This window comes from Chrysemys picta, chromosome 7, assembly GCF_011386835.1.
Source record: "Chrysemys picta bellii isolate R12L10 chromosome 7, ASM1138683v2, whole genome shotgun sequence".
NCBI classification, from domain to species: domain Eukaryota; kingdom Metazoa; phylum Chordata; order Testudines; family Emydidae; genus Chrysemys; species Chrysemys picta.
Genome location: NC_088797.1, coordinates 53,780,540 through 53,793,524, shown reverse-complemented (window position 1 = coordinate 53,793,524; position 12,985 = coordinate 53,780,540). Strand labels below are relative to the sequence as shown.

Sequence of the window (12,985 nt, the reverse complement as noted above, 5' to 3'; positions counted from 1 at the left end):
GTTTTTAATGTTTATCTTTTAGTATGTGTTCACGTTTTCCAGCAGTAAGGGGAGCCATGGTTAGGGCACGTCTGGACACTCTGGGTATGTGCCTGTCACAGGGCGCATGCGTAGCCTAGAGTATATATGAGTGTGTTAAGAGCTTCTCTGTGTGGCGTGTAGTGTACTGGTGACATACTCTAGACAGAGAAACAGATTCATCTGACTGCAGCTGGTACGCCTGGCTGGACCACCCAGCAGGGAGTGAGATTTTACTTACTTGCAGTATTGTAGCCTAGGATCATATAGTTAGGTTTTATTGTTATTTTCAATAACTTGTTAAAACCCGCTGGGGGTCTCTCAAACTTGACTGAATTGCTCTGGGGGAAGGGCAGTTTGTAACACTATCCAGGGCAGACAGTTCATCCCTACTTCATCCCAGGGAGAGGATGTAACTGTGTACAATTCTGAATAGCTTTGTGGATCTGAGACACTGCTAGAATGCAACACTTTACAGCTGAGAGAGGAGCCTGCAAACTTGCACGCTTAGCTTTAGCAGTATCTGGTGAACATGGGAAATGAAGGCCAGCAAGCTTCCTTGCATAGTCCTTGAAAGAAGATCTCTCAGCCCATGTGGCTGCTGTCCCCATTAGCAAGTGAACTCTAATCAGCTTGCAAGAGCTGATCCTCTTGCTTTATTAGGGCTTGTCTATAGTTTTTCTGTCACTTTACTGTATAGTGTCAGGAACAGAAATAGTTAAGGTGGAACAGTCCCCTAATTGGGATGCAGTTATACCACTATAGTTTATTCTCGTTAATTTATGTGAATAAGCTATACTGTTACAAGCACCTTTATAGTGGTACAATTGTGCCAACACTAGTGGTTGTACCAATTTACTTTTATCAGTAAAATTACCCCCCTAACCAAAATAGTTCAGTCAGGACTAAAACTTTGTGTAGAATAGGCTTAAGTTAAACTTGTTAAATACTTCTTCTCAGCCAGCTTGCCTTTGAGCCTTCATTTCTCCTGACTGAAGAATTATTTAAAACAAACAAAAACTAATGCAGCTGTACACTGTTTTCTTGTGTGACTGACATAACAAAGCAGGTGGTAAAGAGCTTCCAATACATTTAGTGTTATTCATGTTAGTGAGTTTTCTAGACTGCCTGGTGAGAAGCCAAAGCATTACAGATAAAGGACAGCATGAGAACCTGTCCAGGAAAAGAGGTTCTGCACACATTACCTATTTTATCTTTTTTCCAGCTGGCCACAGGTTTTTCAGCAATGACAATCAGGAGCTGAGTGAGGGTGAGTGCACACTGGAAATTGGGAACGCTGTGCTGGAAATTCAGCAAGTAGTGAAAACTCTCGCTGTGGGTGACAGGAAAGAAAAGGGATGAAGACATTGCAGATATGTCACATATATAGAGAGAAAGAGAAGAAGTGCCAGCCCAGATCAGACCCTGAGATCCTGCTAGCCTGGCATCCTGTCTTCAATGGTGATCAGCACCAGATGCTTCAATACAGAAACTCCTCGCTTAAGTTGTAGTTATTTTCCTGAAAAATGCTATTTTAAGCAAAACAATGTTAAGCAAATCCAATTTCACCATAAGAATTAATGTAAATTGGGGCGGGGGGGTAGGTTCCAGGGAATTTTTTTTCGCCAGACAAAAGTGTGTGTATATATATATATATATATATACACACACACACACACACACACACACACACTATAAATTTTAAACAAACAATTTAATACTGTACACAGCAATGATGATTGTAAAGCTTGGTTGAGGTGGTGAAGTCAGAGGGTGGAAGAGGGTGGGATATTTCCCAGGGAATGCCTTACTGCTAAATGATGAACTAGCACTCAGCTGAGCTCTCAAGGGTTAACACATTGTTGTTAATGTAGCCTCACACTCTACAAGGCAGCATGAAGGGAGGGAGGGGAGACAGCATGGCAGAGAGAGACAGAGACACACACAGTGTGTCTGTGAGAGAAACAGAGACACACACCGTGTGTGTGTGTGTGTGTGTGTGTGTGTGTGAGAGAGAATGAGAGAGACAGACACACACACCATGTGTGTGAGAGAGACACACATTGCCCCTTTAAATACGCTGATCCCACTCTAAGTACACTGCCTTTTTAAGTAGATCAGCAAGCGGAGAAAGCAGCTGCTGCCAGCAAGCTCCCTCCGTCCTGAGCCCTCTTGTGTGTCCCCCGCTCTGTGGAGAGGTAAAGGAGCGGGGGGTAGGGAGACACCCTGACATTAGCACCACTCGTCCCCTCATTGCACAGCAAGCAGGAGGCTCCTGGGAGCAGCCCCAAGGCAGAGGGCAGGAGCAGCACACGGCAGTGGGGGGGGAGGGGGGAGGGACAACTGAACTCCCTAGCAATTGATAGCCTGCTGGGCAGCTGCCGCACAGGGAACTTAGGGGAGATGATGGGGGGCTGCTGGCCCACCCTGGTTCCAAGCCTCCACCAGCTAGCTCCACTGCTTGCAGAAAGAGCAGCTCATTGGACAAAGCAGGGGGCTGCCAAACAACATTATAAGGGAGCACTGTGCAACTTTAAACGAGCATGTTCTCTAATTGATCAGCAACGTAACAATGAAACGTTAACCAGGACAACATTAAGTGAGGAGTTACTATGCTGGAAAAACCTGCCCATAAAGGAAGCTTCTGTCTAACCTCAGCCAGTTTGAGGTTGGCTTGGGCATGGGGATTAGGACTATTTTTATCTTATGTTACTGTGGATGTTCTCCCATATAAATGTTTATTCCTTTTGCTGAATCCTACTACACTCCTGGTCAAAATGGTATCCAGTGACAATGAGTTCCACAAGCAAATGATGTCATGTAAAACATACTTACTTTTTATCAATTACAAATGTGTTGACTTTTAAATTAATTGAATGTCCCCCTTGTTCTTGTATTATAAGAACTGGTAAGTAGTAGCACCTGATCTACCTTCCCATCTCTATCCCATATTTCTATCATGGTCTCTCTCTTTCATCTCATTGCTAAGAGACCAAGCCTTCTCAATATCACCAGATTCTAATCATTCTCATGACCTGCTTCTGAACTCCTTCTATTTCTGATAAGATATAGGGAGAGTTATGAAACAAGAGTTTGGCAGAAAAGACGTACCCTCTTTTTATGAGCTCACTCAAAGGTCTATATTAGTTCTAGGCCACTGCCTGCAGCATCTTCCTGCCAAAGGAGGCCTCTGCATAAGAGAGAAAATCCATCTTGTAGTGCTTAATGAAGGTGTTAGCTGTACACCAAGTGACTGCCTTGCAAATTTCTGAAGTGGATGCTGTGACAGAATATACCCTTGTGTTCACACCCTACACAGTATTGTAATGTTGTTTGTACAAGGTATGCCTTGTGAGGTCTCATTTGAAAACTCATAACTTGCTCAAACAACGGCAAACTGCACATAGCAACATTATATGTAAAGTTTGAGTATAAACTGAAATCATGACTGAAATATATTTCCAATATAAGTCTAGGGAGTGGCTAAACCAGTTCCTCAGAGACAAAGGGCAAGCTGACGCCTCAACCTGATCAGCTCAGTCAACAAACCCAATGGACCATTACCTGCTAAGTGGCCATTCTTTGGCAAGGGAGGGAGCAGGGACAAAAATCTACATCTTAACAAAGAAACAACATGGAGTTTCCTTTCTTCACCAGACTGCCTGTCGCCTTGCTCCCAGCTGGAAATGTTTCTCAAATGGGGATAGGACTATAAAAAGAAGGGGCAGACACCCCCAAAAGACCCTTCTCTCTCTCCCTGTCTGTCTCTGGCATCGCCCCTAAGAAGACAAAGGAAAACATCCATTGGATTCTGGGAGTGGGTCAGTATCTGCTGGAGTATGTGGTAAAAAACTTTGCTTGAATCTAATACAGTTTGTTAAGTTAAGCATTAGTAAACATTTTTTTTTTTTTTTGGTAACCATTTCTGACTTGTATGCCTCATTACTTATACTCACTTAAAATCTCTCTCTCTGTATTTAATAAACTTGTTTTACTGTTTTCTCCAATCCAGTGTGTTTCATTTGGAGTGTCTGGGTACTCTATTTAAAATAAACTAGTATGTTATTCCCTTAAAGGAATAAGGGACTTAATATATTTGTACTGTTCAGGAGGGGGCTGGGCAGCGCAGGACATAAACTTCTGGGGAAAGATCTGGGACTGGGGGTGTGTTGGGGTCACCCTGCAGCATAACTCAGGCTGGTAAGGGCCAAGTTGTGGCTGGCTGGCTGCAGCACACAGACATGGCTGGGAGTGACTTACATGGGGGAGGCTGTTTGTGAGCAGTCCAGGTTGGAGGCTACAGCAGCAAGGCATTGCAAAGGGCATCCCAGGTTACAGGGCAGTGGTGACACAGCTACTCATTAGTCTGGACTGTGCCCTGGTAAGTCATGGATGCTAATGAGGATGCTAAGGATCTCATGGAGTGCACCTTGATCCCTTATGGAACAGGAACTTTTCATGATTTGTAGGCTTCCATAATACATAGTCTAATCTACCTATCAGTGGAAGCATTTTGGATGGGAAGACATGAATAGAGAGCCTGATCTTCTCGAGGATTCTGTATGCTTTAGATAGATTTTAACGTTCTTCTGACATGTAAGGTTGGCCATGTCTTTTCTGTTGGATGTTGTGGTTTTGGACAGAACGAAGGAAGCATAACCTCTTGGGAAACATGGAGGGAGAAATTTATCTTAAGAAGAAGGGATTTTGGTGTCTGAGCACCACCCTAACCACATGAAACGCACAATAGGGCTCATGTATGGATAAGGCTGCCAGCTCCGACACTAGCCTAGAAGACATGGCAGCTACTAAGACACAAAGCATAAATAAAAGGCCAACACTGAAGTCAGAGGATCGAAGGGAGTCCTTGGTCCCTGGACCAGACAGAGGAGTACACTTTTAGTGTCAATGCTCTCCTAGATTAAAGCAATTACTTAATGTCTCTGGAGGACAGACAGAGACCTTCTAGACCACACCAGGGCCCCCTAGTAAGCAGGCTGATAATCAATCCCACTCGGGCATGGTCAATGGGATTCAGTTGTGGGCATAGCAGAAACAGGAGCTGATCCTGATTTAGGAACCCATAACATTTTTTGCTAACACCATTGAACTTGTCAGGCAGAGGGAACTTGGGCTCGCGAGAAGCAGGGAGTGGAGCAAACGGGGTGGCAGCTTGAGCTTGCGGGACTGCATTCTGTGCCGCTAGGATGACAGCCTGGGCCTGCAAGGTCTGTAGGATTCCCACTATCTCCGTCAGAGAGATACTGACCTTTGTAGAATCCATACTCACCATATAAGCTCTTATTGTTTGTGTTGTGGGCTGCTCAAACTGTCACATGGCTGGGATGTGGGCGGTCATGCCTAGTGGTCGGAACAGGAGTCAGGCCTACTGTTCAGAACAGGAGTTGATAGACTGGAATCTGAGAGCAGGGTCAGAACCAGAGTCAGAGGCCAGACGTCAGAGCCAAGGGTCAGAGCTCAGGAATTGGAGCAGAGGGTCAGAACTGGGTTACCTGGAATGAGGCAAGGCAGGGACAAGACTGGGTCCAATGCAGGAACAAGGCAGGGGCAGGACTGGAACAAGGAGGGAACAAGACTGGGAATAGCTGGTGAAGAAGCTATTGCAGCCATGAGCAAATGCTTTGAGGTGGTGCCTGGCAGCTTAGCCGGAAGCCATGGCTCATTCTTGGAACTTCGATCACCCTAACATCTGCTGGGAGAGCAATACAGCAATGCACAAACAATCCAGGAAGTTTTTGGAGAGTGTTGGGGACAACTTCCTGGTACAAGTGCAGGAGCAACCAACTAGGGGCAGTGCTCCTCTTGACCTACTGCTTACAAACAGGGAAGAATTGGTAGGGAAAGTAGAAGTGTGTGGCAACCTAGGCAGCAGTGACCAAGAGATGGTCAAGTTCAGGATCCTCACAAAAGGAAGAAAGGAGAGTAGCAAAATACGGACCCTGGACTTCAGAAAAGCAGACTTTGACTCCCTTAGGGAACTGATGGGCAGGATCCCCTGGGAAGCTAATATGCGGGGGCAAGGAGTCCAGAAGAGCTGGCTGTATTTTAAAGAAGCCTTATTGAGGGCTCAGGAACAAACCATCCCAAAGTGCAGAAAGAATAGCAAATATGGCAGGCGACCAGCTTGGCTTAACAGTGAAATCTTCAGTGAGCTTAAACTCAAAAAGGAAGCTTACAAGAAGTGGAAATTTGGACAGATGACTAGGGAGGAGTATAAAAATACACTCCTGAATGCTCTAGCAATAAATCAGGAAGGCCAAAGCACAATTGGAGTTGCAACTAGCAAGGGATGTGAAGGGTAACAAGAAGGGTTTCTACAGGTATGTTAGCAACAAGAAGGTGGTCAGGGAAAATGTGGGACCCTTACTGAATGGGGGGAGGCAACATAGTGACAGATGATGTGGAAAAAGCTGAAGTACTCAATGCTTTTTTTGCCTCGGTCTTCACAGACAAGGTCAGCTCCCAGACCGCTGTACTGGGCAACACAGCATGGGGAGGAGGTGAGCAGCCCTCAGTGGTGAAAGAACAGGTTAAGGACTATTTAGAAAAGCTGGATGTGCATAAGTCCATGGGTCCAGATCTAATGCATCCAAGGGTGCTGAGGGAGTTGGCTGATGTGATTCCAGAGCCATTATCTTTGAAAATTTGTGGCGATTGGGGGAGGTCCCGGACGATTGGAAAAAGGCAAATATAGTGCCCATCTTTGAAAAAGGGAAGAAAGAGAATCCGGGGAACTAGGCAGCAGTGACCAAGAGATGCTGGTCAGCCTCACTTCAGTCCCCAGCAAAATCATGGAGCAGGTCCTCAAGGAATCCATTTTGAAGGTGATCAGGAACAGTCAACATGGATTCACCAATGGCAAGTCATACCTGACCAACCTGATTGCCTTCTGTGATGAGATAACTGTCTCTGTGGATATGGGGAAAGCGATGGATGTGATATAGCTTGACTTTAGCAAAGCTTTTGATACAGTCTCCCATATTATTCTTACCAGCAAGTTAAAAACACATGGATTGGATGAATGGACTATAAGGTGGATAGAAAGCTGGCTAGATTGTCAGGCTCAACAGGTAGCGATCAACGGCTCGATGTCTAGTTGGCAGCCGGTATCAAGTGGCGTACCCCAGGAGTCGGTCCTGGGGCCGGTTTTGTTCAACATCTTTATCAATGATCTGGATGATGGGATGAATTGCACCCTCAGCAAGTTCGCAAATGACACTGAGCTGGGGGGAGAGGTAGATATGCTGGAGGGTACGGATAGGGTCCACAGGGACCTAGACAAATTGGATGATTGGGCCAAAAGAAATCTGATGAGGTTCAACAAGGACAAGTGTAGAGTCCTGCACTTAGAATTGAAGAATCCCATGCACCACTAGAGACTGGGGACCGACTGGCTAAGCAGCAGTTCTGCAGAAAAGGACCTTGGGATTGCAGTGGACGAGAAGCTGGATATGAGTTAGCAGTGTGCCCTCGTTGCAAAGAAGGCCAACGGCATATTGGGCTGTATTAGTAGGAGCATTGCCAGCAGATTGAGGGAAGTGATTATTTCCCTCTATTCGGCTCTGGTGAGGCCACACCTGGAGTACTGCGTCCAATTTTGGTCCCCCCACTACAGAAGGGATGTGGACAAATTGGACAGAGTCCAGCAGAGGGCAACGAAAACGATTAGGGGGCTGGGGCACATGACTTACGAGGAGAGGCTGAGGGAACTGGGATTATTTAGTCTGTAGAAGAGAAGAGTGAGGGGGGATTTGATAGCAGCCTTCAACTACCTGAAGGGGGGTTCCAAAGAGGATGGAGCTAGGCTGTTCTCAGTGGTGGCAGATGACAGAACAAGTTGCAGTGGGGGAGGTCTAGGCTGGATATTAGGAAACACTATTTCACTAGGAGGGTGGTGAAGCACTGGAATGGGTTATCTAGGGAGGTGGTGGAATCTCCATCCTTAGAGGTTTTTAAGGCCTGGCTGGGATGATTTAGTTGGCGTTGGTCCTGCTTTGAGCAGGGGATTGGACTAGATAACCTCCTGAGGTCTCTTCCAACCCTAATCTTCTATGATTCTATTATTCTGAGAACCTCATTGCATCCATTGAGGTGTCAGCTACAAACACTGTTGCTAGGGAGATATTCATTAAAATGGAGCCAAAGTCAGGGTGATCTCTCTCCTTAAGGGCTTTGTGATCTCCCAGCCAGGAGAGATGCTCTTGCAAAGCAGGCAGCTGCTCCCAGGGACGCTTGGAAGGTGGCAGAGGAGGCTTCAAAGTCTTGTTTGAGAATGGCCTCCATCTTCCTATCTGTGAAGTCCGGAGGGTAGAAATCCCCTTCTGAGGGGCTAACTGTATCCCTGGGGAGGGACACTAAAGCAGCATCAGCCTTTGGTATCTCAGCAATGGAGCCCTTTGGGTCTGGAATGTTATGGAGGTTGCTCTTGTCAACGTGCTGACCCTTACCTAGCTTACTCCACTCACCCTACTCACCTCCTGGAAGGAAAAATGAAGTGGTATCATCGCCACTGGGGAGGGATTTGAGGGAAGAAATTGACTCCAATACTCACTCTCAGGAGCCTGCTGAGGTTGGGTTCAAATCGTGCAGATAACCTTGCTGCACATGGCTTGACATTTCTCCAGGAGAAAAAGCTTTTGCTGAGTTTTTCCCCCAGCCTGGTTGGATTCAGAGCCAGACAGCTCGCCTTCCGCAGGGGAGCAGGGGGAGGAGTCGGAGGATTCGGATCTCCTGAATTTTTTGTGCCTTTTCTTTCCCCTTTCAAATTTTTTAATTTATTATTTTTTTGCGCACTTTGGGAGCATATAAGCTCTGCTGCGGCTTTGGGGAGGCCGCCTACGGCTTGTCTTCCTTACAGCCTGGAGCCCTCTTGAAAGGTCTGGCTCTGAATCCTCCCCACTGGGTCCCACTCCCCCTGGGGGCGGGGGAACCCATCAGACCCATCTGGACAGCTTGGGAGGGGCTGATTAGAAGTCCTGCTTCGTTCCCCAGGGCACTCAGGACCCACTTTACAACTTTCTCTGCAAGAGGCACCTGGGACTTATCCCCTTAGTCAAGTGGTCAGGGTTCACTTCGTTTTTGGAACCTCTCCCTGTTCTGCACTGGGGTTCCTGGTCCATTTTTCCCTCATTTGAGTCACAGCCTCCTTGGTGGGTAGGGATCCCACTTGCCTGCCCGACTCATAGCCCCAGGACCTAACAGAATTAGGGATGGAAGGATGGGTGCAGGCTGAACACAACTCATCATCTGCCGAGCCTGGGAAGGCAGCCTCACAAATCAAGCACTGCTTGGATTTGATCCAGTGCTCTTTTGGCTGCTCGGCCATGCCTGTAAGGGGCAGAGGAGACAGCAGGGAAACGGAGGCTCAGGGAGGGTTAGAACTCCAAAGGGTTAATCAACCAGAGAGGAGGAGGAGAAACAGAGGAGGGAGAACCCTGCTCCCCACTGCCCAAAAACTGAGCAGAAAAAGTTAAAAAACAGAAAAGAGTAAGAGCAGGGGCAATAGAAATCACCACTGTCCGCTGCCACAGAGGCAGAGAATCCGGCAGCAAGCAGCAGCAGAGGTGGGGTGGCCAGAGCATGTGGCACCAAAACACTGATCTACCTCCACGAAGCTGCAGAGGGAAGAGCAGCCCAGACGTCCAGAATTGAGAGAGTCCTTGGACTGCAGAATTATAATAATTGTCAAAATCATTTTCCAACCCATTCCTTGTACTCCCTCAGTTTGTTTTTGACCAACAGTACACACCCAGAAGAGATTTTCTCTCTCTCTCTCACACACACACACACACACACACACACACACACACACACACACACACAGTCGCTTTCTCCTGCTCTACCCAGGGAACCCCTCGCTGTCCCTCTCAGAATATTTTAGATAAACTGGTACCCCCTGCTCTATTTCCAAGTATTTCACAGACCTCAGATGCCTCCACTTTCCAAGAGCTGTGTATATATTTATGCTGTCCCTGAGCATCAAGCCCTGTGTTCTAAAAAATCTCAGGAACCCTGAATGATTTTATCTGTCACATTTCTGCAGAACACCCACAGGAAATATAGAAAAAATTTTGAATGTTTTTCCTGTTAAAGTTCTGGGGATGCAGCACTGTTGCCTTCATTTATCCTACCTGATTAGGTCCTCAAGAAGAAGAAATCCTGTCTCTCCAGGCTTTAGTCTGTCTGCCAGGACCTTGAGGGCTGACCTCAGCAAGTCACTATTTTCACGTTGAGAAAATCCACTCCTGGGGAAAAAGAGAAGAGCCGCAGATCATCATCAATATGAAAATTGGAAGAGGGGAAGAAATTAATGCCAGCTACACAATGGCTAAGAGTCTTTTAAATCTGTCTTCAAGAAGAAAAATAAAAGAAGTTTGGACAATTAGAACAGCTCTGTCCTGGCTAAGGGAAAAGTGGAGATCAGAGAATTCTTTGATAAATGAAAATTTGGGTCACATAGAATCATAGAATATCAGGGTTGGAAGGGACCTCAGGAGGTCATCTAGTCCAACCCCCTGCTCAAAGCAGGACCAATCCCCAACTAAATCATCCCAGCCAGGGCTTTGTCAAGCCAGGCCTTAAAAACCTCCAAGGAAGGAGATTCCATCACCTCCCTAGGTGAGGCATTCCAGTGCTTGACCACCCTCCTAGTGAAATAGTGCTTCCTAATATCCAACCTGGACCTCCCCCACTGCAACTTGAGACCATTGCTCCTTGTTCTGTCATCTGCCACCACTGAGAACAGCCAAGCTCCATCCTCTTTGGAACCCCGCTTCAGGTAGTTGAAGGCTGCTATCAAATCCCCCCTCATTCTTCTCTTCTGGAGACTAAACAATCCCAGTTCCCTCAGCCTCTCCTCATAAGTCATGTGCTCCAGACCCCTAATCATTTTTGTTGCCCTCCGTTGGACTCTTTCCAATTTTTCCACATCCTTCTTTTAGTGTGGGGCCCAAAACTGGACACAGTATTCCAGATGAGGCCTCACCAATGTCGAATAAAGGGGAACGATCACGTTCCTCGATCTGCTGGCAATGCCCCCCCCCTACTTATACAGCCCAAAATGCTGTTAGCCTTCTTGGCAACAAGAGCACACTGTTGACTCATATCCAGCTTCTGGTCCACTGTGACCCCTAGGTCCTTTTCTGCAGAACTGCTACCTAGCCATTCGGTCCCTAGTCTGTAGCAGTGCATGGGATTCTTCTGTCCTAAGTGCAGGACTCTGCACTTGCCCTTGTTGAACCTCATCAGGTTTTTTTTGGCCCAATCCTCTAATTTGTCTAGGTCCCTCTGTATCCGATCCCTACCCTCTAGTGTATCTACCACGCCTCCTAGTTTAGTGTCATCTGCAAACTTGCTGAGAGTGCAGTCCACACCATCCTCCAGATCATTAATAAAGATATTAAACAAAACCGGCCCCAGGACCGACCCTTGGAGCACTCCACTTGAAACCGACTGCCAACTAGACATGGAGCCATTGATCACTACCCGTTGAGCCAGACGATCTAGCCAGCTTTCTATCCACCTTACAGTCCATTCATCCAGCCCATACTTCTTTAACTTGGCAGCAAGAATACTGTGGGAGACCGTATCAAAAGCTTTGCTAAAGTCAAGGAATAACACATCCACTGCTTTCCCCTCATCCACAGAGCTAGTTATCTCATCATATGAAATTGCTTTAGCTTTTTTAGGCCATTAAAAGCATTATGCACACTGAACACAAAACAGGTCAGTGAAAGTTCATACCCTTGCTTCAATGAGTATGGTAAGTATTCAGTGAGCACTCCTATACTCCTTGCATGACAAAAGGTATTCCCATTGGGGCTTAGCCAAAAAGCTTCAGAGGATGGAATTTCTTAAAAATAAACAACCACCCCTTGGAAATTTCATTCAGATATTTTAGGGGAATGTTAAGGTTCATCATTAAGCACCATAACAACTCTAACTCAGGAACCAACCCATGCAACAAACCTCGATGCCAACTCTGCCCACATATCTACACCAGCAACACCATCACTGGACCTAACCAGATCAGCTACAACATCACCGGCTCATTCACCTGCACGTCCACCAATGTTATATATGCCATCATATGCCAGCAATGCCCCTCTGCTATGTACATTGGCCAAACTGGACAGTCACTACGCAAGAGGATAAATGGACACAAGTCAGATATCAGGAATGGCAATATACAAAAACCTGTAGGAGAACACTTCAACCTCCCTTGCCACACAATAGCAGATGTAAAGGTAGCCATCTTACAGCAAAAAAACTTCAGGACCAGACTCCAAAGAGAAACTGCTGAGCTCCAGTTCATTTGCAAATTTGACACCATCAGATCAGGATTAAACAAAGACTGTGAATGGCTATCCAACTACAGAAACAGTTTCTCCTCCCTTGGTGTTCACACCTCAACTGCTAGCAGAGCACCTCACCCTCCCTGATTGAACGAACCTCGTTATCTCCACACTGATATATACCTGCCTCTGGAGATTTCCATTACTTGCATCTGAAGAAGTGAGGTTCTTACCCACGAAAGCTTATGCTCCCAGTACTTCTGTTAGTCTCAAAGGTGCCACAGGACCCTCTGTTGCTTTTTACCGTATATACTCATTCATAAGCTGAATTTTTTTAGTAAAAAAGGGAAGCACCAGAGAAGGGGGTTGGCTTATGAACGGGTATAGAGAGGGAGAGGTGGGACACAGCCCGTCCCCTCAACAGAGGGAGCAAGGAGAGGCAGCACAGCCAGCAGAGTCAGAAGATAAGAGGTGGGGCCAGAGTCTCTCCGCTTCTGGCCACGCTGCTCGCCTCCGAAGCAGCTGCAGCTCCAGGGCTGGCAGGCTGCAGCCGTGCTGCTTGGCCCCTCCCCCCAGAGCAGGCTATGGCCGCGCTGCCCGGCCTGCCAGAACACGATGCGGCCGTTCCACCCGGCCCAGCCCGCTGGAACATG

General features: G+C 46.9%; 1 protein-coding gene across 14 annotated transcripts in view; it reads right to left on the bottom strand.

Annotated features, from left to right (window-relative positions):
• Positions 1 to 12,985, bottom strand: part of FANCD2 (FA complementation group D2) — a 206,072-nt gene that overhangs the window by 77,293 nt on the left and 115,794 nt on the right. For all 14 annotated transcript variants that reach the window (XM_042850045.2, XM_042850048.2, XM_042850051.2 and 11 more), the window contains 2 exons: positions 10,170 to 10,283; positions 1,224 to 1,351 (listed from right to left, as the gene is read on the bottom strand). In XM_042850045.2, the coding sequence (XP_042705979.2) occupies positions 1,224 to 1,351; positions 10,170 to 10,283 (242 nt within the window). The remainder of the gene's footprint in view (positions 1 to 1,223; positions 1,352 to 10,169; positions 10,284 to 12,985) is intronic.